This window comes from Poecilia reticulata, linkage group LG13 (genome assembly GCF_000633615.1).
Source record: "Poecilia reticulata strain Guanapo linkage group LG13, Guppy_female_1.0+MT, whole genome shotgun sequence".
Lineage (NCBI taxonomy): Eukaryota > Metazoa > Chordata > Actinopteri > Cyprinodontiformes > Poeciliidae > Poecilia > Poecilia reticulata.
The window spans coordinates 15,890,527-15,917,068 of record NC_024343.1 but is presented as its reverse complement, the minus strand read 5'-3'; the positions used below and the strand labels follow the sequence as shown (position 1 = coordinate 15,917,068).

General features: G+C 39.5%; 2 protein-coding genes across 2 annotated transcripts in view; both read left to right on the top strand.

Moving 5' to 3' along the window:
* The first annotated feature begins 2,924 nt into the window (after window positions 1-2,924).
* On the top strand, window positions 2,925-24,308 carry oafa (OAF homolog a (Drosophila)). The gene is made up of 4 exons (XM_008425664.2): window positions 2,925-3,656; window positions 19,923-20,057; window positions 21,831-22,011; window positions 22,474-24,308. The coding sequence occupies exons 1-4, from the start codon at window positions 3,426-3,428 to the stop codon at window positions 22,746-22,748; spliced, it is 822 nt and encodes a 273-aa protein (XP_008423886.1). The 5' UTR covers window positions 2,925-3,425; the 3' UTR covers window positions 22,749-24,308.
* Window positions 24,309-24,825: 517 nt separating this feature from the next.
* tlcd5a (TLC domain containing 5a) overlaps window positions 24,826-26,542 on the top strand; it is a 5,534-nt gene continuing 3,817 nt past the window's right edge. The window contains exon 1 of the mRNA XM_008425660.2: window positions 24,826-25,153. The gene's annotated coding sequence lies outside the window, so the exon portion shown is untranslated. The remainder of the gene's footprint in view (window positions 25,154-26,542) is intronic.

Here is a 26,542-nt window from a genome sequence, read left to right as displayed (position 1 = left end):
GGATGAAGTTCCCCTCCATGCAACAAGTAGTTACAAGGACGTGACTGCCACTCTATGACCCACACTGACAGGTGTCAGCTCGGTGTCGCGTACAAAACAGTTCGATGTGAACACTGTTTCCCGCCAAACAGTGAAGTGGACAACATCAAGCATGAGAGCGCAATCATAAAAACTGACCTTTGCGCAGACGTGTCAGGCAGACGTACATTTTGAGTCCACTTTGAATATGCACAAACCTCTGCAGAGTAACGTACGCCTACGTATGCAGGAGCCTTAACTTTCGCTTTTCAGTTGTAAAACAGTCAGTCATCTGATAGAGGTAGTAATTATATGATTGAAGGCAACAATATAATGCCTAAGCCTGTTACAGCTGCATCTTCAATATTTAAACTTTTGGGTTTATTTAAACTCCAGTGGGGATTTCCGGTAAGTGTGGAACCTTAGTTGGCCTTCAATTGCACACACTTCTTATTCTGCAGACCCTTTTGCAAAACACTTTAAAATGGGATTTACTGCAGACACCTTCTGTCCATCCCTGCTGTGTGATTAACCAAGGTGCCGAGAAATAGGGATAAAGCAGATGAAATTATCCATGTTCACATATTTTGAAGTGGGGCTGACTAAAAGGTTATGACCATGGGCAGGTAGTGCTCTTATCTTCTTCACGTTGATGAAACAACAAGTAGTTTTCCCACAAATGCCTTCTAGTCAGAAAAGAGTCAAAACAAAACCTGACTTCTACCATGCTGAAACATATCCAAAAATGTCAGAGTGGTTCCTACAGACGCTTGTTTTGAAATTTCTGTCACATTTGCATCAGATGATTATCAACACAGAAGTCTGCAATTATGCAGTAAAGACCATAGCCAGCTAACAATGAACAAATATAACGATGCAAAATGAGGCATGTTAAAGTATACAAATAAAAAAAAGTATTGATAGAAGTTTAAAAATCAATAAAATAGTGTTCCCTTGAAATTTTACAATATATTATTTTTCTAACAGTAAGTGTGACTTACTACGCCTAGCATTGCAATTTGCAACAATGTTTCAAATGCAGTGCTGTGTTATGGACTGACTTTGTTATAAATTACTTTAGCATTTGATGTAAATTCTGATACAAAATTGCAATTATTTATATCAAATAAATGCATGTGCCACATACATACCTTGTTTTGCTCCTTTCTTACGAGCTGTTAGCTGTTAGTGTTGTTTCATCAAATTGAAGAGACGCCTATCTATTGCAAAACTTGCAGCAGCACACTGTGATGCTTCAACCCAAATTCCAGAAAGTTTGAATTATAAATGGCTGATTCAAAACTGACATGATTGTGCAGCTGTAGCATTTTTTTATATCGCCAAAATACAACCTTAAAGCAGAAAGTTGCCTTCTTCTGAATGAGTAGCTAGCTTCAGAACTACTTTGCCCATTTGTTTTGTTTAATTAGTTTATAGAAATAGTATTAATTTAAAAGATTTCAGATGAAAACAAGCCAACTTTATGCTCATAAAATTATTGTATGGTAATTCCGTTGAATACGTTAATGCTTAGCTTAACAAAAACACATAAATGTTTTTAAATTTCATGCATTATAATCTTTCTAGCAACTATACAGTACTTTGGAAAAACATCCTTTTCATTTCATTCCACTACCACGCATTTTAAAGCATTTTCTTGGAAATTCACTTTATAGATCAACACATTAGAGTGCGTGATTGCGATTACAAAGGAAAATGATGTGTCATTATTTTGCAAATAAAGAATCTGAAAACGATTTAGCTCCCTTTACTCTTAACCCCTTCCAATAAAATCCTGTGCAACCACTTGTCTTCAGAACCCTTCGAGTTACTAAGTGAATCTGTGTGAAATGTATTCCCAGGATAAATACAGATGTTCTGTGAAGCTAGTTAAACACCATTGTGGAACAATGAGCAGGTAACTTTAGAGGAGCTGCAGAGATCCACAGCTGAAGAGGGAACATCTGTCAACTCAACAACTGTTGAGCAATCTGCAAATTTGGCCTTTATGGAAGAGAGGAAAGAAGAAAGTAATTGCTGAAACAAAGTCATAAGAAGTTCTGTTTGCAATTTGCCACTAACCAGTGAGGGCAGTGGTCCATAACCCTGTTCCCCTGGGACTCCATCCCTCTGCCACACATCAGAAGATGTAATTAGCTGGTATGCTGAGGATGTTGCAATGCAATCATTTGAATCAGGTGTGCGGGAGCTGATGCACAGCTGAAACATGCAGCTCAAAAGTTGGAAGAGGTTCTCCTTACAGCACGACAACAACCCTAAACACACAGCCACAGATACAACGGAATGATTTCAGATTGAAGCAAATGTACGACCAAGAGTGCACATCCAGCCAAAGATCCAGACCTAAATCCAATTAAGGAGGTGCAGCACGTTTCGGAAAGTTGCTATGTAGAGTTGTTCTCCGTTTAATCCAAATGAGCAGGAGCTACGAAAACTGTAATTAGAAAATGAAAGCTGACTCAGCTTTTCTGAGTCAACTTGCCACACTTTTAAGATTTCATTAGCCAACAAAATAAAATCTAAAAAATTGGTTGTGACAAAACCCACAAAAAAAACAAAAAAAAATCAAGGATTAGGAAAACCTTTGCAAAACACAGAATAGCGCCCTCCCCCACCCCTTAACACCAGTTGCACGTTATTTTTTGCCTTTAATTCATGCCTACATGGGAATAACAACAGCGATGAAGAAAGAAAAAACTCGGTGATTTACAGCTCCTCAGTGCACCTTTGTTATAATTACAGGGGTATTATTATCCTACGTGTACTTGCAGCAGTGCCAGAGAATCACATGAGGCCCTTTAAGGGGGATGGGCAGAGTTTTGAGAGGTTGGTATAACTTTAAGAGTTTACTACCAACACCTCTCTCTCTCACACACACACACACACACACACCGCAGAAAGTTTGGAGGGTTGGCGAGCAGTGGGATACCTACGGGCAGGAAGTGACGGAACTGCATAAATTTCTGAAGGAGGGGAAAAAGGCGAGAAAAGGTATCAACACAAAGCAGAGTGCGAAGCAACGTGGGACCGTTGTAGAGTTTGTCGGAGGAGGAGTGAACTGCGCATGATCTCAACAACACCGGAGCGAGCAACTTTTTCAATGGAAGGAGGTTACCAGCAGTGAGAAGCGGAGATTTTACTCAGCGGCTCTGATGTCCATGACTGTGTTCACACTTCTGGAAAGTATCGACACACAACGGCACCATATGGAGCAGTGACCCACAAACCTCCAGCCTCCCCTAGCTTTGAAAATGAGGGAAAAAACTTAGCGCAAAAGGAGGTGGAGGGGGAGAGAAGTGTGGGAGACAGTTGGAGGATATGAACTCAGACCTTCAGGTTTCGCCACGATTATTCGCTCCGTCCGGTTCAGTTTTGCGTCTTCGGGGATGTTTGCGGGTTGCACCTCTGCGCCTTCCGTTCGGACGCTGGCTCGCCTTTGCACCCTGGTGCTGATGGTCGCCGTGGGACTCGGGTCGGAGCTTCGGGTTCGGGTCCGGCTCTCAGACGGGTTGGTGACCGAGGAGATTTTGGAGGCGGACAGTGAGAGAGACTCGATATCGCTGGAATTTAAGCAAGGAGACGGAACCCTCATCACTTTTGTAGCAGACTTTAAACAGGTGAGAGGAGGTTAATATGTTATTAATGTCATAAGTTTTTCTTGGTATATGACAGGTCAATGTTCTGGGTTCTCAATCATATATGGAAACATGGCTTTTGTTTAATATTATGTAGTGTAATCATTTTCTCACTAACAAACATTTTTAGCCATTAGTTTTCATTAAAGTTTGTAAAACGTACACTTTTCCTGCTTACCCCATCAACCTAGTAAAGATGGCAGCTTTCACTTAACTTAATACAGAACATATTAACAACCTCATAAGTTCCCCTTCAGAACAAAATCTAATCAAGGACCCTCTTTAGACTTATTAGTTTTAGGAAATGGGCTGCTGTGTGTTTTCATTTTATTGTACATTCCTAATAGTTTGAAGACTATTTATTGGTATACCAGAAAACAGGCAGAAGTTATCATTTTACCCGACTTTGCGAAGGACAAAGTGATATATTGCTGCTCCTTCCCCACATGTTGCTGCACACTGTTTGTTAGCTGGCTGAAAAGACTTTCACCTTTCACCTTTCCCTTGCTGAAGAATATTGAAAAGAAAACACATCCATGGAACAAACATGGACACTGAAGGCATGCAGTTACTTGCATACCTTCATCACATTTCAATTTTAAACATGGAAATGTGATTTTTTTTTTTCATTTTTTTTTTTTTTTTCAAAATTCTCAGTTGGAAACTAAAATCAAAATTTCAACAGAAAAAGTCAAAGGTGGTTTGACAGCTCCCAACTGAGCATCCAGTATGGGTACCACACTTGTAAAACATACTAAATATTTCAGGCACTTATGAGAGTTTATATCCCCTTATAGTAGCATACCAACTGGATTTGTCTAAAAACTCACCTGTTGTAAGCGCTGAATGAAAACATGGCCATGCACTGCACGTGACAAGTGTCGTTTATGTTAGCTTCTATTTTGCGACTTTCCACTTAGTCCTGAAGTGAAATGACTAAATGAGGAATTTGGACTACATGTAATCAGATCATCTTTAACTTGTGTCATTATTTTAAGCAGCAGAACAATAAAAAAAAAGAAGTAATACACTTCACTAAGCAACCAATAATTTAGAGGGCGTTGATCCTGTCTTGTGAGTTAATATTATCCAAATTGAGTGAATACAATATACACCATGAGAATCTCATGTCGGACCATGCAGAAGGCAGATAATCATAAATCCCTAGTAGCTTTCCTTGACATCCTATTATCTTGTATTTCCATTCTTTTTCAAAGAAATCTGCCATCGCTACAGGGTTTTGGTTTCGGCTAAATCATTACCCCAAAGCATGCATGAAGAGTCATAAATCTACGGCTTTGCAGAAATCTCCCCAAAGCGCAAAACCCACCCCTTGGAGAATTTACTGTAAAACCATGTCTAAGCTCTGTCAGAAAGTTTCATTCATTCATCTCCATCAAAGGGTGAGTTTCAGCAGAAACCAGGACAGATGTTGCTCCCCAGATGTGGACGCCCACAGAAACCTCAGCAGCCCACGTGTCCGGTCAAAGAGGAGATTATAAATGGCCACGTTTACCATTCTTCCCAAAGTAGATGAGCTCATCGAGCGTCTTCACCCCGGTCAGCGCTGAAGCTTTTTTGGGGGTTACGTTTCATCTTGGACAAAGAGCACAAAGAGACGCATAAAAATCTGAGGAGGGCTCGGAAAGCTGGAAAGGCATGCGTCTGTTATGGTTGTTGTCACACAGAAGCTGGCGAGATGTGAAGGGGGGGAGATTTGCTGGGATTAGGTGTGCATGTCTGACCTTTTTGATCTGCATGTCTGCTTCGCTAACCAAAACAGCTAATTTAGAGTTGAAAGAGAGGAGGCCGTCATCTCAAATCGTTGGTGCCAAAGCAACCAAGAGACGGACATGTACGTTATTTATCGGCAAACCAGGAGTGTTTCCCTGCCTGCTACATGGCCGTGTGCCTGCGCCCGTACTTGCGCATGCATGTGGTTATGTTTATTTGAATGAAGCCAATAAAACTTTCTTAGATCACTTTACTTTTCCGCCGGTTGATTTATCTTTTCCAGTTGGAGAGTCGGCCGTCTTCTCTCCCTCCCTTTTCTTTCTTCCCTTCCCTATCTGCTGCTGCATGTGGTTTCCACTCAGCCCTTGTCCAGTATCTCAAAGATTTATGCAAAGTCAGACAAGCTGCCAATTCCAGCTTCCATAAGTATACAGTTGGGATGAACGTGATCCGTGCATCTTCACAGGAATGTCAAACAGAGTCGGCACGGTGCTCTGCTGTCAGTCTGTCAGGGATGAGATGAACTGGTTAATTTACTACTTGAAGGCATGTAGAAAATATTATTTACTGGTTATGTGGAGTAACATCGGGATCATTTACAAATGAAATCCTCCTCCTTCGTTGGGTTCTTTCCTAAGGCTTCAAGACGAGGGGGGAAAAAAAAGCAGTAAATGTTATAGACATTAAATGCTGGAGAGGTCTGCTGAATCTGAAAGGGAGCTTTATCTATGCAACAATCTCCCCCACAGGATCAGCTGTACTGCTGGAACACTGTGTCTGTTCTGAAGGCATGTGGACATATGGAAAAGATGATGTGGTTTAGCTAGCTCACAATGTGTCTGAGTCAGTTTTGAGTCAAGCACAGCAAATGGACATCACTGTGTTTCAACTTAAAACCGCACAGGAACTCTTTAAATAAGACCATTCCATCAATAACATGATGACATGTCGCTTATTCTGTGGATAAATCGAGCTGTTTACCTTTGCCACGTTCAAATGACCAACTCCAAAGGTCGCCAACGTCATGATGTTGATGCTGCGTTTATTTGTCAGCAGAAGAGAAGCGTGTTTCTGATTGAACATCTTTCTGCCAGTTCACTTCACATCTGCATTTTTCTTTTCCCCCCTTCTGAAACTGACACCATTTATGGCCGTAGATGGTGCAAGAACTTCTGCTGAACATAAACCACGTCTCGCAGATTAATCTAAGGGAAATGTCTTGCATATTTCATGGATTGGTTTTATATCTCCAGATGTCAAACCAGCTTGTACCAACGTGGTTCTACGTCTATTACCAAGTAATGGGTTTAATCAATCCAGGATTGTGAGGGACTGCAAAGACTTGATGACTCAAGGATTTTTCCTATAAAAATGGCTCCATTGTTGAGGTTCTGTCTGTTTCTACCCCGCCAAACACAGAGTGGCACAAAAAAAAAAAAACTTGTGCCAATCTTGGCCAGTTCTTCGATTTGTCAGAAGAAGACACGCTGTTTTTGTCTGGGGCTGGACTCTGTGTTTCGTCAATCGCATCTTTTATAATGTTGACAAATCGACACATGTTGTCGAAGAAGGTTTCGCTTTCAGAAGTTCGAATTTACATTTCCAAGTCATGAAGGAAGGAGCTTGTAGCTAAACCATCAGCAAAAGGAACAAAAGGTCCACCAAATCATACCTGTTTTTCCACTTGAAACGTGTTCGATTCGAGGATGAAGTATTTCTGAGATCTGAGTTCATCTTGAGACTAACTTTTTAAAACTTTTGTATGCCTTGATTCTGTAAACTTGCCCATGCAAAGTAAAAATATTGAAATAATTGAAGTGATTTGTGATGTCGGTCTCCCTGGACTGAATTCAGAATACAAGAAGAAGAGGATTTTAATGTCTTCTGGAGAAGTGTCTATTGTTATGGCTCTGAACTTGTTCTCCCTCTTTGGGAACCACTGCGCTGAAAGTACCAAACTTTCTGCTTCTGGCTCGCAAGCTAACAACTGCAGCAATCTGTTAAGCATTTAAACATTTCTACTTGGCTGTTAAAAAAAAGAGAGGGGGGCGCACAACACGAACTATAGTAGCAGTCAAAACTAGGCTTTTGTGCTGTTTTTATCTCCGTTTATAGAATAGATCTGCTATACCACTAACATTTCTATTTTTAGTTCTAAAATGGATCAGGAACCCATACCAGTTGAATTGCAACCACAATCTCTGAAGGTCTGCCATTGTTTTAAGACTTAATCTCTCACTTCTTAACCAAATGAAGTATGCAGTGCAGTAATGCTTCAGCTAGAGAGCGAGTTAAACATTTAATCATACTGAAAGTGATTCCTAATGGTCAACAAATAATAAAACATTTCTGTCTGTCAAGTAATTGCGTAGTTTTATTAGTCTGGGTGTACCTGCCAGTGTTTTACTAACAAGCTGTTATGTAATAAAGTATTTAAAAATGTAAGGTTATAGTGATTTTTGTGGCTTTCCCATGACACGGGTTTCGAAAAGACTCTTTTATGTCGCCCTTGTTTTGTGGAAAGTGAATCCGCATCAATGGAGACGGTGCAGGAATGACCTTTTGTAGTGATGATGGGTCAGGCGATCAGCAGATGACTGGAGGCCACTTGACACCATCTCCCATTATCATGCTAAACGGGTCTGGATTTTGGAAATGATGGTACTGTGGCAGGAGGGCTTGAGTATTTGAACTTATTTGCAATTCCTGACGACCTAAAAATGTGGCTTGTCTATCGGTTACAGTTGTTTCTCTCGGGTCAGTTCACTGTAACGTGCTGTTGGAGCATCTTCAAAGCACAAAGCAATGCCGAACAAAGAGTTTTCTGCTTAAATGAATCGGAGATCCTCCACACACCCTCCTAGCAAACCGTACGTTGCGAGTGGAAAGGCAGGTTTGTTAGCTTTTACTGTACTGATACACAGGTGTTTGTTTCATTTTTGATTCGGTTGGCATGTTTTTGTTGAGCTTGGACTTTCACCTTTACTAAGCAAAGTAAATTTCTTGTGTGGAAGATCTTTTGGGAATGCATCAACTTAAAAATTGTTTAAGAGAGGCATAAATAAAGTGTTTTTGTCGTACGTCAGTCACAAGTCGGTACATTTTTGCCACACCTTGTTTCTTGCTTAAGCCTGAAATATTGTCTCACTTTGTCACTTGCACAAACTTGTTAAAGTCTTTGCAGGGAAGTGTCACCTGTTCCAGGAAATGCTTCTGAATCAGATATACAATAGTACAAAGGGAAATTTCCAACATTTCTCTTGAGAAGAAGTGACTGTGAATCATCACTGAGTCACTAAAAGACCATCCAACATTTACCTGGTAATATAAATATGCAGGTCAATGAATCACATGCTTTAAAATCCTTTTTAAACAGTTGATGTTTAATTTGATGCATTGCTTATTGGATCATCTTGATGTGTCCATTTTTGTTTTACATATCTGCCCCTTTTTTTAAAAATATAGGGCAAAACGCATTATAATGAAACAAATCTTTGTATGAAGGCATGCAATACATTTGTTCTGGTAATCACAATGTTGATTAGATTATCAGTATCTTACAAGATATCCTCAGCAAACACTAACCTCAGTGAAATCTTCAGGGAGCATTGCGTAAAGGTTAATTGGTGTTCGCTGAAGATTAGAGCTTTCCTAACATTTAGGGAACCTTCAAGAGAACATTCCTTAAATGTTCCCCGGAGATTTGTTTCAACACTGGCACTGTGACCTGCTGGTAGCAATGGGAGGATGTACTCTTAAATGTTCCCTGAAGACTACTTACAACTAACATTTAGAAAACCTTAAAAGTTCCCTAGATGTTACAAAGTCAGTAACCTTTAGAGAACATGCGGGGAAGGTTTCCTGGAGGTTAGAAAATCTGTAACCTTCAGTAGATAACTGTCCCAAAAGCTTCCGGTACAATAAGTGTGTGTTTGAGGACGTCTTCAATGTTGTGAAGATCTGGCTAGCATCCCCTGAGTGTTTTTTTTTTTTCATCCTTAACATCAAAATAACATTAGCCTCTGTTTCCTCGTTAGCTAGGTCGTCTTGATAATACTTTGTAACTGATGAGAACCTCATTTCTTTTTTGTGGTCCCATGTGGCCTCCCTTTGGCCTCTCATGGCCCTGTTGCTCCAGCTGGTGTCCTTATCCTTTGTTTCCCTCCCACCAGCAGGCCAGATGTTCATTAACAAGGCTGCAAAGGAGGCAATTCCAAAGTTGTCCTGTGTAATGATGGTCTTGAGTACTTGGCTTACCACCTAGGACAAAGATGGTAACCATTAAAGGACAAGGCGAAAGCAGTTGTGGCTTGTAATTTACAAAGTTGTAATCTTTTCAAACAGTCGTTCAGGTTTTAGAAATGCTCTCGGGAACAACAAAAGCAAACAAAGGGGTTAAGGTGCCAAAACCTCAGATTTAACTGAATCATCCTCAAACATCCCCTTTTGTCAAATGCGTAGACGGCCTATTCAGTTTTTGGTCCTTTCTGGTGTCTGCGGCGTTAGTCACTTATTGCCTTTTATTTGTCAAAAGGTGAGAAAAACAAATGTATTTTAGCAGTTTTGCTTTTAAGACTTTTTTTCTCCAGAAATGCATCAATAATTGTGTTTTTTAATTTTGTCTGTTTAGACCAATTCCTTTTTGAATGTTTGTCATTTAAATATTGCTGGAATCTTTTGTCCTGAAGCTGAATATGAAAAACGCGGAGTAACGTTTTGAGGTCAAACGGCACTGCAGCCATCTCTGCTGTTTGTCCCTTATCTATCTGCCTTATTTCCTTCCCTGTTAGCACTCACTGTTTGCCTTCCTCTAATTTCCTGAATACAAAAGTCTCCATAAACTTTGTTTGGTTGTCTGGTTAATTGCATCCAGACTGTGTGCAAATGAATCCATAGTTCTCCTGCGGCGACCTACGGAGAGTTTGTAAAGCTCGTGTGTCCTAGAAACAGAAGTCTGACGCCAGTGATAATTGTCTTTCTTAGTTGATGTTAAGAGCACAGCAACATTCTTTTCGGGAGAATAGCCAAAGGGCACGCCTTTCTTTCCACGGCCTCTGGTGTTTTGATTGTCCATTCACTGACTCTGTTTACTAATTGGTTCGTTCTTGGGGCAGCCAGGTGTGACCAGCCCTAAATGTGACTCCACATTCTTTCCTTTGGAGCATCTGTAATTAACTTCAACTCAAGCATTTCTTAGCTCAGCGGTTTTTCCTCCTGCTCCTTTTGTCTGCGCTCGTCTCCAACTCCGTCTCCCAAACTGATCTTTAATCCCTGGCCACACCTGTGCTTTTTGACTGGCTCCTCTCTTACTCCAAGGCAAAGACCCTACTTATCACCACACAAGGAAAAATCCACGTTGTTTTTCTAAAACACCCAGGCGTTGGAGGAGTTGGTGTTCAAAACAAGGGGCGAATCGCCACTTGCATTTTTGCAAAAAAAAGAAGACAAATTCACCTAAAGTCTATATCCTATACAATGACAGTTCAAGTTTAAAGGTCAGTCAACAAATCATTTCAGCCAGGGTTAGAATGCCTTCACAGACTCGCATTGATCTCAAATGACTCATTAATGTGTGGCTGGCTAGCAGTCCTTTTCAGCTGCCCTTATCAACACACCAGGGTGTTAGAGGGGATTTAAAACAGGAAGAACCCCCTCCGGACGGGCTGCAATCGCTACACTTTTTGTGCCTACATGTGAATAACCATTCTCACACTCGAGTGTCATCTTGTGTGTTTAGTTAAGTACCCAAAAAGATATGCACAAATCTTTGCCAATTTTTCTCTTGACATGTTTGTGTTTGGCTAGGTAGTTTGCAGTGAAATTTCACTGTAAATGGAACCCTTTCAGTGCGTGAATGGGCTTTTGTGGACCTCCTTAAATAATCTGGCCCACTGAAGGTAGCCACCATTGAAACAAGCCTTCCTCTCTCCTTCTCTCCCTCTCTCTGCTGTGGAACAGTTCTTGGTATGTCCCACTTGCAAGGGTGCATAAATACAGACTTGTGTTTGGCTGGTATCCAGCAGTAGTTTGTTTGCAAATGCACTAAAACTCGTGGTGCAAGTGGGCAAAGTTACAAAATCTGGACTTATGTGGACTATTTATAGCTGTGCTGACATTCACACTGCACCGGGTGGGGGGGCGGAGGAAGGAGTCACAGCTATGCCATCCTCTTAATTATGGGATTGGGTCACTTTTTTTAAAGACATGCGAAAGATTTTATTTTATTTTTTTCTGATTCTGGTGATTTTCTCTAAATTATGTCTGGAAGCCTTGACATTTTTTTTTAGGTTAAAGGAAATACAGTAATTGATGGGTGAGTCTTTTACCCAATGTAGGACACATTATAAATGCTTATCGAGTGCTTTTAATTTTCCAGTTTATGGATGTTTTTTTTTAAATTATTATTCCCTCTGTCAGTTTGATGTATTTGATCCAAAACTTGTTGCACTTGAGGCAAAGCAGGTTTTTTGCAGGATAAGTGATTATCTTCTCTGTTTGCTCATAGAAACGTGATTACCCTCATAAGGCTTTTTTTTTTTTTACACAACACTGGGCACGTTTCAGAAAAAATTTGGACAATTCGGGCTGTAAATTTTTTTTTTTTCCTGCAGTTGCTGTTCACACATGTACTTTACAGCTGGAGATTTTCTGCTGGATATATGTTCTCACAGCTGAAACTATAAGAGGGAGTGGAGGGCGTTCTGTCCACAACATAAAGGATGAAGAATGTGATTCTGACTACTTTGCTTTACTTCAAACATTGCGAGTATAATATTTGTTGATGTAGTCACGAATTAAAACACATTCCAAAATGTATTTGGTGAGTAAAAGCAACATACAGGTTGGCATACATAAATCAGGAAGCAAAATGTACACTAAATTACTCCTCCATATTAAATAATGTGATGCTTACACACTGTAAATGGTGTACAAAAATGCCCAGAGCTGATGCTACAAATATTTTTGCATTTTTTATCCTTCAAGGCACTTGAAGGATAAACTTCAACTGCATCTGTTTTTGTGTTCATTTCTAATTTCCAAGCGTTGTAAATTTTGTCACCTAAGTTTAGTAAAAAGAAGTCCTGAGTTGTGTCAAAGTCATGAACTTTAAATTTCAAGTCTTAAACAATTCATTTGCAAATTGTAATTCATTCAGAGTAATGCTTACTTTTAGATTTGCTTTAAGTATCTTAACATTTACTTTTGTTTGCTAGAAAAACCAGGAGGAACGGAACTTCAAAACTATCTGAAAATCAGTGCTGATGCTGCTCTTTACAGTAAATATTAACAAAAAAATAATAAAATAAAAGATCCAATGACCGGCATACTTCCATTAAGCCACAATACATCATTAACAGAGCTTTTTTTTTTGTTTAGCGCTTTAGCATTTTTGGTAACTTTGAAGCTGATATTGTACATGCTTGTTATCTTATTTGTTTATATTTAGGTCCTAATTAAATTACTTAAAATATCACACATATACATTTTTGATTTTTACAAATGTTGTATCGCTCATGGTTATATTTGTATTTACTAGTATTTAACACTTTGGATGGTGTAGTTTGTCAACAAATAAGCAATTTCCCCTCGGGGATCAATAAAGTTTATTCTACATAAACAACAGCAAAAATAATGTTAAGCAAAATGTTGAATTCTTTGAATAACATTTTTAAACTGATCAAAAAGAAATGTGCATTTTGCATATGTAGCAGCAAACGACAGTAAACGCAGTCAACAAAAACAAGACACATGAGCCATCTACTGTAAAACCATCTTCTTTCATTGTTTTTCTTGCTTCCCCATCAGATCTGTTCCTCTGTAACAGAAATCACAGAAAGGGAAAAATTACCATCAGGTCTATTACAGGTCAAAAAGATGTAAAAACAGCCGTCACCTGATCTGCAGTCCATCAGTACTGTTTTCTTTTGCATCTGCCTGTGCTTCCAGCTGTTCCTCCCACAGATTGTGAACTTTAAGGCATTCAAACATCTCCTTGCTTGGAATGAAGTCATTGCAGCACAAACTTTGTCCATATTTTATGTGGCATATGCAGCTGAGTGTGTCCTGTCCCATTCTGCTCATCCGTTTGGACTTGACCAGGTTTATTTGTGAGAAAACTTGTTCTACCTCAGCACTTCAAGGAAAAACGGATAAAATAGGGCAGATTCGCGGAAAGCCTGCTCTCCACTGCTGTCTTTGTAACTGATCTCTTCAAACCAAAATGCCTCTGCTTGGGTGTCCTCCTTGTTTGTCCATGGATGGTATGTAACGGCCTGATGCTGTGTGTCAAGAGCTGCAGGAATTCCAGACTAGTTTCAAAAACAATGAGCAATGAGCTGCTGTTTTGTTTGTGACAGACTGACAGTTGGACTGAAAACACAGATTTCCAAATCTGAATGTTAGCTTGTCCGTTTTACCGCTCTACGCCTGGTGCAGGATTTCAGCATCATAACATCTTTGCTTCGCAGAAAGTGAAGCTTCAGTCTATCCCATTCAAGGAGTATGTGTGAACAGCTGTAATATCTGTTGTTTCATTGATTACAAGGGAATACCGAGCATCTCCAATATCACATGACGTCTTTGAACATGCGAGGGGCAAATGCATGATTTATTAATGCAGTGCATTTTGACCTTACTACTCAATTGAAGTGGATCCGGTGAGTTCTGCCAAGATGGTCCACAACACCGATTGATGAGTAGCAAGGTTATGTAGATGGCAATTATTAGCTCTTTTCTTTTTGTTTTGTCTTGGTGTGCTTTGTGGCTTTGAAATTCATGTTTGTTAGCCTCACAGATTTTGTTGTGCTTCTCAGTTTTGGCATGTTGAATTAAATTGCAGTAAAGACCAAGTATTTCACATTTGCAAAATCTGCAGGATTCCTTTGAAACATCTCCCCTCTGAGGTCGAATCCATTCTTTAAGTGAACTCTCCTTCTCCCACTCTTATTGTTTATTCCATATTTTTAACACTTACTGCAGCTCACTCTAGGCTTTGGCTGCTTTGAGAGCGTTCGTTGAGTCAAGTTGGGCAGGAGACTAAACCAGAATTTAGTGAGCACAAAAACATTAAGATACCATTTGAGCGTTAGCTCGCTTTTTAGCTTTGAGTCATCATTCTTTGTATAATCTTAAATGTGGAAAGGAAGTTGGAGGTTGTTGCTATTTTTCTTTCATTTGAATAAATAATTGTTGATTTTAAACAGACAATTTGAATTTTTCAAATTTGCATCTGGACAAATAAAACAATTTTTTTAGCATTAAAGTGTAATTAAACTTATAACATGAAAGGATTATTTAGGTAACAAATTTACCTAAATAAAAAGACAAAAAGCACAGAAAAACTAAAACACGTTATATATTTAGTTTTTTATTTTATTTTTTAAAGAAAAAAAAAACACTTCCATTACAACTTCAGCAAAGACATTGTGGTTGCTCTACAGCCTGCTGCATTCTGTATTGGGTCCCTAACCCAAAACAATGCACAAATATTTGTGGCAGCTCTGGCATCCCGTATTTAATGTGGAAACAGCCACCTTCAGTCCTCTTATTACCACCTCTTGGCTTGCATTTAAGAATTGGTCTGAGACATTTGCTTCTGTCTGAATTTAAAATCCAGAACATTATGGTGCACATTCATGCTGCTTATTAGTCTATCCATGATTGGGGTGATGTTTTTTTTTTTTTTTATACTCTTCCCAACATTGCACACACTTCTCTGTTGGCATGGGATAACAGGACCCCTTAAGCACGTTTGATTCAGAAGGTTCCTGTTTACGTTAAGTAGTCTGTTGGATGAACAGCAGACATGCCTCCATCAACATTTGTTCTCCTTCTAGCTCCTGTCTTCATTTTTAAACACCTCTCTACCAACTCCCACACTGAATTCAGTTGTCAATAGCACCCGTTAATGCTTAGGCATGGGCCGTTTGCTGATTTGTTCGCTGGTTGGCTGGTCAAGCTGAAAATTAAATGGTTTTGATCACCTTCCAGTTCTTAGTTGCGTCTTTGCTTCCTGCAGGTGTTTTTGTTGTTGCCTGCCTTGTAGCGTATAAAATTCCTTTCATAACATCACAGTTGTGTTATATACACTCTTGTGTATATATTTTAAGTGTGCCCGCAGAAACAAGGATGTTTTCACATCTAACTGGTGATTTTCAGGTGGACGTCAGAGTTTTTTTGTCTAAGCAAACACTTAACGCCACTGCATACTATTATTCCAGCTGCACTGTTAGAAAATCAGCGATGGTTTGTTTTTATTGCAACAATGCATCATTCAGTGAACAGTTAACACTGAGAGTGTTAAATAAAGGGCTTAATAGGATTTCTATGCTTGGATTACAAAGATTACATCATGTGTGCTAAATTCCCACAAGGGGTCAGTTTAAGAAGTTTAGTTTTCATCTCATTTTATGTCATTAACCAGCAAGATCTTTTAAAAAGTTTAGCTGGAAAGATACGTTTTATGAAGCGGTAACAAATCATTCTCAAGCAAAATCTGGACACATATCATTCAAATATTAGGTATCCCGCCTTTGTATTTAAGGACAATGTTGGGATATTTAAATTACAAAGTGTTTAGATTCCACTCTACAAGTTGAATAGTAATTATAGTATCAAACTACAATGAAAGAAAAAACGTACTTTTTGCGTCTTGTTTTTACCAGCACCTGGTTGTAATGTTAGACTGTTACCACAAAGCGGCGCTAGTGCACAAAATTGCATACCTGTAACAATAGCTGCAGTTTAGTGTTTTTAGGTATGGAAACAAAGTTAACTGGGATCCGTTTGTTCCTTATTTCCAATGTAGACATGTTCATTTTACTAACAAAAATACAAGTTGGCTTTAAACGGTCGATAAAATTAGTCCTTGTTCAATATAACAAGTAATATAATTCTCTTCTGTCTGATATGTTGATCATTATCACTTTATACATTAAATTATGTATTTTGAAAGGTATTTAACCAAGTTGGAGTAATCAACCCAATCTCTTCCTCAAGTCAGAATTTTAGTTTGGACTTGTTTGAATTTTCTCAATATTCAATATGGCTACCTTCAACATAAAGAACAGTGGTAGTTCTGATTATTTTATCTCACTTCAGTTGCTGTATGGCAACATATTTGTTGTTTTGCTATGTTAAATGGCGTAAGGTTATACTCATCAATACTTATGGGAACCATAGTCAATAAGTGTTGTTCATAAATGAAAAAAGGCACATCAGTTGTAGTTTACATGGAAAGACACCAACAAGGTTTTGTATATCTGGAAGAAATAATACAAGAAAATAATCTGGTCTTCACAACATCCAAAAATAAAGGAACTGCCTGTTCAGATTAAAAAACAACTGTTTTTGGATGTCCATCCCTTGGAAGTTTGGCAGCCGTCTTAAATATTTTCCACTTGTGCAAATCCTTTCTCACCATAGAATAATGGACTTAATGTTGCATGGAAATGACCTAATAGCCCTCTTCAGATTGATGTTCAGCAGCAATTGCTTCAGTAACAGCATTAATGATGCTTTTCCTTTGCCTTGAGAGCTCCAGATCTGGAAAGTTCCAATACATCTGTTTTTATTTTGACACCCACACTTCCTGATGACCGTTTATTTCACATTGATAGAATAGCACCTTCCTACTGTCCAGTCTCCTAATGAAAGCAGCATTTGCTGCTGTTCTCTTCATTCCTACGTTTTGCGACCAACTCAACTTTAGCCGAGCATTGGAGTTCTAACAAGGTTCTCGGAGAAAACTCCTGCACGTTTTTGACAGCTACCTTGATACTTGGCTTTATGGAGACATTTTGTTGTAAACTATGATGCAATCTATTTGACGTCTTAATATTCTTTTGGAAAGACCAGGCAAATTGCTTTTTGACTTGTTTTTCACTCTAAAGCTTGCAAATAGACAAGATTCACCAGTTACAACTTCACCTAACTTATGCAACAATTTACATTCAAAACCTCTTAATTTCTAATAAATGCAGTTTCTCCTTTCAGTTTTTTATGTTTTTAGTTTGTTCAGAGGCTTAGAAATAGCAGGTTTTCTTCCAGTTTTCATTGGTACTAGCTTCACAGCAATTTTAAATGATTTTTGCTTTAATAACTTTTATAACTAACTCATTTGTACGCTTACTGCCATCAGCCCGTTTCATTGTTTATATTGGCAGCAGAGGCATTGTCACTCCATATTTGTGAGAGAGCAGCTGCAGCACTTACTATTGTTTCAAAACAACAGCAAAAATGATATTTACTATTTCAAACTGACCTTGGCATTTTATTTATGATCAACAAATACCTATGAACAACAGTTCCCACACATACATTGCCCAGGAGAAAGTAGGTCCGTACAATCTGCATTTCCTTTTTAAAACCCACCTAATGCTGAAATTGGGTAACTACAATGTCTCTTCTCTCACTAACAAATTACACACTGAAGAGTGCGGATCAGAAGACATCGTATTCTTTTGGAGGAGGTGCAAGCAATAGTCTCCATAACGCAGTGTGAGCATTTTAATTCGATGTAGTTAAACTGGTTGACACGGGTATGGTGAATTTCTTGACTGAAAGGATTTTTGACCAGTGGCATTTTTGGCACCTTTTCACACACACGCGCACACACACACACACACATGCGCACAAAAGTAAGAGCTAGTATGTATTTGTTTTTGTCAGTTTCTCTGCAGAGACCTCCAGGAAGTGACATCACCTGGGGTGTACTGGAGTAAACCAAAGGCTTCTATTGAACACCTAATCATTGCCACACTCAAGCTAGTTAGAGCTAAACAAGCACGACATAACGCGCCCTCTACCTTTCAACTGCACCAGTGTAGCTGGCTCTGCTTGTTTCCTGTTTTACTACATCTGATCTTCTGCTGTATATTTGTATCTGGCAAACGGGTACAACAGCAGTGCTTTTTTTCCTTGCCCTGAGTTCAAGAATAAATCAAGTGTTGCCAAATGCCATGCTTCTACCTCGAGATCCTTTTTTTTTTTTTTTATTGTTCGGAGGTGATTTGGCCACAGTCGGCACCATTGTTTCCTTGCACAAGTAGGCAATCATTAATCAGTACGCAGAACATCAAAGAGTAGGAGGAGATCTCGTATACTAAACTTAAGCATGGAGTCGGTTCTACAGCAGTATCTTTGGCCCGCTTCTCTGTAATTACCCAGAAAACCCTGGGGCAAATAGAACATTTCTCGCTCTGCCTACTCAAAACAGCGTGGCAGTTCAGCCCCATGTGTCTGCAATATGGGAGGTCTCCAAAGTTGCGGCCTCTGTGTTCCCCCCACATGTGATGAAACTTGCTCGTCCCCTGTGTGAGCATTGTACACCCTTCTCCCTTATATCGCACTGTGATATATGTGAGGCTCCTCCAGTCTTGACGTCCTCTTTAATCATTTCAGCTTTTGTCTTATTATTATCTCCGCATGGAAAGAGCTGAGGTTTCTAATTTCCTCTGTCTGTGTTCTTGCGGTTCTCTGCGGTCTCCGGGCCAGCTTGCAGAGATGTAATCAATATTTGCTCTGTGGTTTTTTTTTTTTTTCCTTTTCCAAAGGTCAAATGGTAATGCATGATTGTCTTGTGTAATAAATACCCCTGCTTGTACTGTACGCCTGCCAGGAGATCCGTTCACAGGCAAAAGCGACTCTCGGACTGAGCAACCGGTGGCCGTGTGAAGTTTTCTGTCAAAATCTGCACAGCAAAAAAAAAGAATCACTTGCAGGATGTGTTGCTTTGTGGTTTCTCATTCCGCCCAACCCCCAATTCAGAAGGCGAAGGCCAAAGAGTTTAAGGAGAGCTCTGCTGGGTCATCCCTGAATGTTTATCTATTTCTACTACTCTGCAGCGACTCACTCGCTTCAGAGCAGTGTGTGAAAAGTGGAGGAGGGGTGTTTGGGACTGCGCTGCGGCGCTTCAGGGAGGAGGGAGTGGGGTGTCTGATGAATAGAAAGACAGGTCTTCTGCTCTGCTCTCTCAGCTTCCCATCATGCTTAGGACGCCCCTCCCCGTCAGGACTCTTTATGGCCTCTGGTTTGGTGCCAGATCTGTCATGGACATGCCAAAAGCAGCACTTTTAAAAAATTTATTTTGTGCTCCTGCTATCTGCATTTTACTACAGATTTAGTTCCAAATAAAATACCAAGGAAATATCCCCCACCTCCCTTTTTTTTTTTTTTAAAGAGAACTTTGTGCAGCAACTTTAATTTGACACTGCAAATAACCAGAGCACCACTGTAGCAACACTGGGAAGGCCTACGCACAATAAAAGTATCAACAAACTGTTAGATGAGGCTTTATTGGCACAGTGAACATAAACTCCTCTGTACTTTAGTCAGACGGTTGTTTGAACATCTTTGAACTCCACATGTTGAAATGCTTTCGAGTGTCTGGAAAAGTGCAGCAGTGGAAAGGATATTAGCCGCAATCTGAACGGGCTGCACGTACAAACAGCAACTTATTGCAGCGTCCTTCAGGAGTCGTCTGTTTATGCGTTCATCCTCTCCGGCCTCTTGCAGGAAGTGAAGATCTTCCGAGCGCTGATCCTGGGCGAGCTGGAGAGAGGGCAGAACCAGTACCAGGCGCTGTGCTTCATCTCTCGCCTCGGCCGTAATGAAATCATCCCCAGTGAGTCCATGGCGCGACTCAGACAGGTATGACGCACCGGATCTAGACGTCCTGTGAGCCGGCTCACATTTAATAAAGCAAGAGGAAGACGCCTCGGGCGAAGCCGTTAATTTACAGTTTGTCAGCTTTTATCCTCTTTCAAACTAGTGGAAATAAAAACACATGTAGATCATCCTCTTGCGTAAGCTGTTTTATAGAGAACTATTACGGTTTTGCTTCCAATGGATCAGAACTTTCGGTGTAATGTTTAACCATTTTAGCTCACACCAATGAATTATTTGGAGAGAAAAAGCACCAAACTGGATAAACTAGAGCAATGTGTAAGTGTAAATTATAACATGGAGAAGAAGCCACTCGGAATCATTCTTGGTTGTAGATTTTTATGTCTTTGGCAAACGCAAGGTTCCTACTCAGCCTGGAAAAGTAGATTTCATTATTCTTCAGGTCTGAAAAAACCGATGAGAAAATGGCAAATATTTGTATCTTCAAACTGTCTGCTGTCTCCCTTTGAGTATTGTCTTTCTTTTTTATTTATGAGTCGTTCTTTTTTTTTTTCCTGGTATACTGCCTCGTGTCCTCAGTTCCTTCCTTGTGTGCTACCTTATATTCATCCTTTTTACTTCCTTCTGTTGTCCTTTATTTCTTTGTTTCCCTCCATTTATTCCATCCATCCATTTTCTAACAACTTTGTCCCTCAGTGGGGTCGGGAGGGTTGCTGGTGCCCATCTCCAGCTAACGTTCTGGGCGAGAGGCGGGGTCACCCTGGACAGGTCGCCAGTCTGTCGCAGGGCAACACAGAGACACACAGGACAAACAACCATGCACACACACACTCACACCAAGGGGCAATTTGGAGAGGCCAATTAACCTGACAGTCATGTTTTTGGACCGTGGGAAGAAACCGGAGTACCCGGCGAAAACCCACACATGCACAGGGAGAACATGCAAACTCCATGCAGAAAGACCGGGACCAGGAATCAAACCCAGAACCTTCTTGCTGCAAGGCAAAAGCTCTACCAACTGCGTTCTTTTATTTCCTTTTTTGTGTCCTTTTTGTCTTCTTTGCTTGTGTTCATCTTTCCTTCATTGTGTCCGCATCATTTTATCAGCAGTCCTTTCGTTACCTCTGTCCTTCATTCTTTGGATCTCATCTCACCGCCTTGTCTCCTTGTTTTCTTTATTCCCTTTTGTCCTTTTTTCCTTTGCTTCCTGGTCTCCTCCCTTCATTTATTCTGACTTTCTTTACTTCCTTGTGTCCTCCTTCCTTTGTTGTTTCCTTTTAGTTTTGCACCTACAAGCTCTTCTTCCTTCATTCCTTTGTTCCCCCTTGTTTTTTTTTGTTTTTTTTTCCAAATTAAATATGCAGTTACCTGGCTGCTGTAGAAACATTTGCCAGAAATATTTAGCTAAATTCAAAGGAGTTTAAACACTGGAAAGTTATTTCTGGAAACTTGTTTCTGAAAATTAAGTAGAAACCCTGTAAGTAGACTTCACCGTAATTTGAGAGAGACCATAAACAATGTTGCTTTGTATAGGAAATGTTTTTTTTTTTCTAAAACAGTGATGTGTCAAATCTTAATCATTTGACTATTTAGGAGCTTATCATAAAGCATAATAAATTTCTACGCTTCCCTTCTAGTCCCTCTAGCTTTTTTTTTTTGGGAATCGTAAAAAGCACACACAATTAACCAAACTCAACCGGGTTTTTTTTGTGTGTGTTTTTTTTTTCCATCTCTATGCACCTGTTGCATCTCCCCATACATTGAGCTTCACGAATCTAATCATTTGTTTCTCTTTAGAAAAATCCTCATGTCATTCGCCTGGCAGAGGAGCGAAAAGGGCTTGAGCAGCTGACGATGAGCGCCGCTGTGAACCTCAGCCGGGCCTGGCAGCTCAGCTCCCACATCCACAACATGTGCAGCGAAGCTCAGGAGGCCATTTACACCAGGGAGGCAGATGTGAAATACTGGCTGCAGAAAGGTAATCAGATCTGTCGCGTAAGCATTTATCTCATTCTACTTTGTCTTTGCATATTTGAAAACATTATTTATGTTGTTTATGCATCCAGCTATTTGAGGTCAGATTTGGGTTTGTGTGACGGCAATAAAGCCTGATTGTCAAGGCTGGAGAGAATCGGTATGACAGCACTTTTTGTTCACCGACAGCTACGTTTGGAAGAAAACACTCCTGATGGTCATGGTTCAACAAGCACCATCATATCCAGAGGGAATCGCATAAGCGTCTGTTTAACATGACAAAGCTCCTCTCTTAGCCTACCATCTGCCCTCTTTAAAAAAACAAAAAGCAAAAAAAAAAAAACACACACTTTGTTTTCCCTCTACAGAATTTAATTGAGTGAAATAAGAAGATAGCTCCAGACACCAGTGTGATGGCATGCTTTTGTTTCAGCTCTTGTTGACAAGATTTGCCGTTGTGTTGCAGGAATAGACAGCTCAATATTTGAGGTCCTGCCTGAGACGACGGAGGCGCCCAGCTTTCAGGCCTGTCATTCTACTAAAGACTTGTGGCAGCCGTGTCTCTGCACGTTCGGCCTCCGTCTGGAGTGGTACCCGTGTCTGCTGAAGTACTGCCGCAGCCGGGACGGCACGGCCAAAGGGACCACATACAAGTGCGGCATCAGGAGCTGCAGCAAGGGCTACCATTTCACCTACTACGTCCCACAGAAACAGCTCTGCCTGTGGGACGAGGAGACCTAGTGTTCTTTTTTTTTTTTTTTTTCTCTGGGAAGTTATAAATGGGGGAAAGAAATAATTGTTCTTAAGCCGGTGTTTGTCCACCAGTTCTGTACGTGGCAATATTGGACCTTTGATGGAAAGATAGTAAATTAATCTTTTATGTATTAGGACACGACGAGGGGGGCGGGGGGGGAGAAAAGATTTATTCAGGTTCCAAGTCACGCCAAACGAAGGACAAGTAGCTGAACCGTCACAAATAAATGACACATTATTGATATCCTCACTCTTTGTTACTTTGCCAAAAACTACCACTTCTGTGCCTCTTTTTGGAAGAATTGTTGGGGAGAAAAACACAAGACAACAACAACAGTGACCTCTGAAACAATCTACCATGTGCACAAAACTAAACGGTGCATTTGCAAGGAATGAAACACCAGCAGAGGAGCACCTGCGTCTCTCACGTTTCCGCAATGGAGGAAGACAAAAATGTAGTCTTCTGTCTTGGTGAAGGACAATAAGGATAATAGATTTATCTTCACGATAAAGTTCTGTGAAAAACAAATATACACATATATAATATGGCCAGTCGAAGCACCTGTTTAAGTCACAATAAGCAGGTTAACTAAAAATGCCTTGCCAACAGTGGCTTTAGTTTTGTTTTGGTTGTAAAACAAAATCATCTAGGGCTTTGTGTGATGTCTTATTGCTTTCATGATTTTTTTTTTCACACTTTTTCTCAGATTAAACAAGTCCTCAGCAAAAATAAGTATTCTAAGACATAACTCCTAGGAATTTGCATGTTGCTCGTGCAGGTGCGACGTTTCTGTTTCCAACATCCCTTTCCTATACAGTCATCTGTTCCACCTCATTTGTATGTTTAAGGATACATAGGCAGCTCTTGCCTATTCCTTTTCTCACACTCTTAGGAAAAGTGCCAAATAAAACAAATTTTGCAGAAAAACAGTTTTTAAAAGGACCTTTCTTTAATTGTCTTTTCTAGGAAAATACTCTGTACGTTTTATACAAACTTTGCAGTCTTTACTGCCATCTTCTGGTAGTTGAAGATACAGGTTCCACTGCCATAAAATAGTTATATTTTTTTTTTGTCTGTCTGTTGAAATCATCGCTTAAATGTTTAATTTATACATTTTAAATCTTTGGTCATTACATGCATAATTCAAGAAGCCATTCTTGATCTCATGGGACCAACTTAAGCTGTGTCTGTATGTTGTCAAGAGTAAATATGTTGAAGTAAGGTTTTGAATCATCTTACCTCCACCATGGTCTTCAGCTACCATATGAACATTTCATTTTTAATTTTCTTGCTGGCATCTCCTGCTAACTAAAGAACCAAATAAGTGAAACATTTGTCATTGTGGCCTTTTTGTGATAATCAAGTGCCTTAACATTTCCACTGATGTTTTTGCAATGTAATTATAGATTAAGTTGTTAAACATATTTTTGTATGAAAGAGGTTGTTGAATTGTTGTAAATAGTCCTAGACAGTAAATGAAGCAATTTAGGTATTGCATCTTATAGAACCGTTTTGCATAAATTGTTTCAATAAAGTCTTTTTGCACTGCATAAGAGATGGTGTGAGTTTTTGGTCATTTTCAGCATACACTTGAAGGAGAGCAGCAATGCTTACAAAAGATAGGTGGTTATATATACTAGAATGGCCCAGATCTAAATCTAAAGCGTGAATGCTGATGTTCACTCGTCCAATCTGGTATTTTCAGTTAAAACTACCACTGAAAATAGTGGTAAGAGTAGGATTTTTATTTTTAGCTGTGCTAGGGTGAGAGACATACCCAAAGATTTGCATATGTAACTGCAGTGACTATGTTATGCAAAGTACTGATTTAAGGCTTAATACAGTTGCCCTCCACATTTTCAGGTTTATATATTTTGTATTTGTAAATAAAAACGGATATTAATCTAGAATGTCACTTCCATTTCACAATTACGTTTGATTTAATCTTTCACATAAAATCCCTTTAAAATTAAACGTTCACTTCCTGGTTGAGTTGTAACTCCACGTGTTGACCATTAGGTGTCGCCATTGTTCTGAAAAAAAATATAAACACATTCTCTCATCAAGCCGTCAAGAGAAATGAAAATGCTACATTTAATGTATTTGATGAGCCTGTTATCTCTCACTACGGCCTGGTTCGATATTATTTACTCAGAGCACCTTCCGTGTGTTACTTCGAGTAATATAAAATATTCACATTTATAGTACTCAATATAAGCGTTCTGAGAACCAAAGGATGCTGATGGAGGCTGTTGCTGCCGGAGCAGCCTGGATAAAGGACAACAAATAGCAGCTGGAGTGTCACACTTCTCTTTCCCTTAGAAAACATACATAGCGAGGAAAACGGCAAATTGCATCTAGGCGCAGAGACCGACAGATGTTTACCAATAAGGTAATGCTATTTTATAGCGCTTGTGAAAGCCGGAGAAAATGCTTTTAATGTTCTATATAAGCATAGCCTGCTACAACTAGTTAGCTTGCTATCTGATACGGCTAGCAGGTTATCAGGTGGGGTTGTAACAGCATCCTAATGGCTGGTGGATAAGCTTTAGTACCGTTTCCTTTAGCTGTCTACCAGCTGTCTGTGACGGTTTCATCTCTGTAAAACGAGAAAACAGAAATATTTATATTCCTTCAACTTGTCACCACGTCCTGTTTTCCTTTAGGTTGTCATGGAAACGGCACTTTCGCCTGAAAATGTCAAGTGTTCCTCTACCTTTAGGTTCAGTTATAATATATAAAATGTCATATATTCAGGAGGGGTTCCCAATTATTACTTGCATCCTGAAAAACATAATGATGTTGATTTATGTTATCATCTAAACATTTCCTTGCATGGTCACGGGGTTAGGGGACTAGTCGACAGTCCATCACGGGGCAACAGAGCCACACAGGAATACAACCATGCACACACTCACACCTAAGGACAATTTAAAGAATGAAAAAGTCTTGTTTTGGATATGATGTGTGCATGTGCACAGGGAGAACATGCAAACTCCATGCAGAAAGACACCAGGCCATGATCGCCTTCCTGCTGCAAGCCAACAGTGCCACGAACTGCACCACTGGTGCAGCCAGTTGTTTTATGTTCTGTATATAGTTTTACAATTTGTAGCTATTGATTTAATTGGGTACATTGTCGTTGTTTAAAATAAAACAGATTTAGTGGATTCATTAAAACTTGAAATGAGCTGAATGAACTGTAATCTTTTGAGGAACAATAAAAGTAATTAGATATAATCAAATTTTTCATTTAAATGAAGCATTTAAAAAGTCAATAGACCATTAGACTGTAATGTTCAATATTTAATAACATTTAGATGTGTATAAGGATGTATCAGGACGAAACAGCTCATAAGTGGAGTTCCTTTGCAGTGTGGAAAAGTATTGGGGCTTTTTTCAAACATTATTTCTTGTCTCATTGTCTGAACACCATCCACCTTCGTGTGCATTATGTCCATCCATCCACCATATTTTACCTAATTTGTTTGTTTGTTTGTTTGTTTGTTTGTTTGTTTGTTTTTAAAAAGCCAGGATCGTAAATTGGAAACTTTTGTATTTATACTTAAAAATTTGACAAATAGATGGGGAATTCAAAAATTTTGCATCTGAAAAATGATCCTAATTATCGTTAGGTGTTTAATGATTCTCATGTATGCTTCTGTTATTGTAAAGTCTTTATTGTTTATTTCATTAGATTTTGCCTCTTCAGTTTTGTGTGCACTGATTCATCCTCATTGTTTGTGCTTTGGACTGGATTCCTTAGATTAGTGGGGGGGGG

Excerpts from the sequence above, each read along its gene's own strand:
- oafa (XM_008425664.2), top strand. The coding sequence starts at position 3,426 with ATGTTTGCGGGTTGCACCTCTGCGCCTTCCGTTCGGACGCTGGCTCGC. Across the intron at positions 3,657-19,922 it reads TTGTAGCAGACTTTAAACAG|GAAGTGAAGATCTTCCGAGC; the intron begins GTGAGAGGAGGT and ends GGCCTCTTGCAG. Across the intron at positions 22,012-22,473 it reads GAAATACTGGCTGCAGAAAG|GAATAGACAGCTCAATATTT; the intron begins GTAATCAGATCT and ends GTTGTGTTGCAG.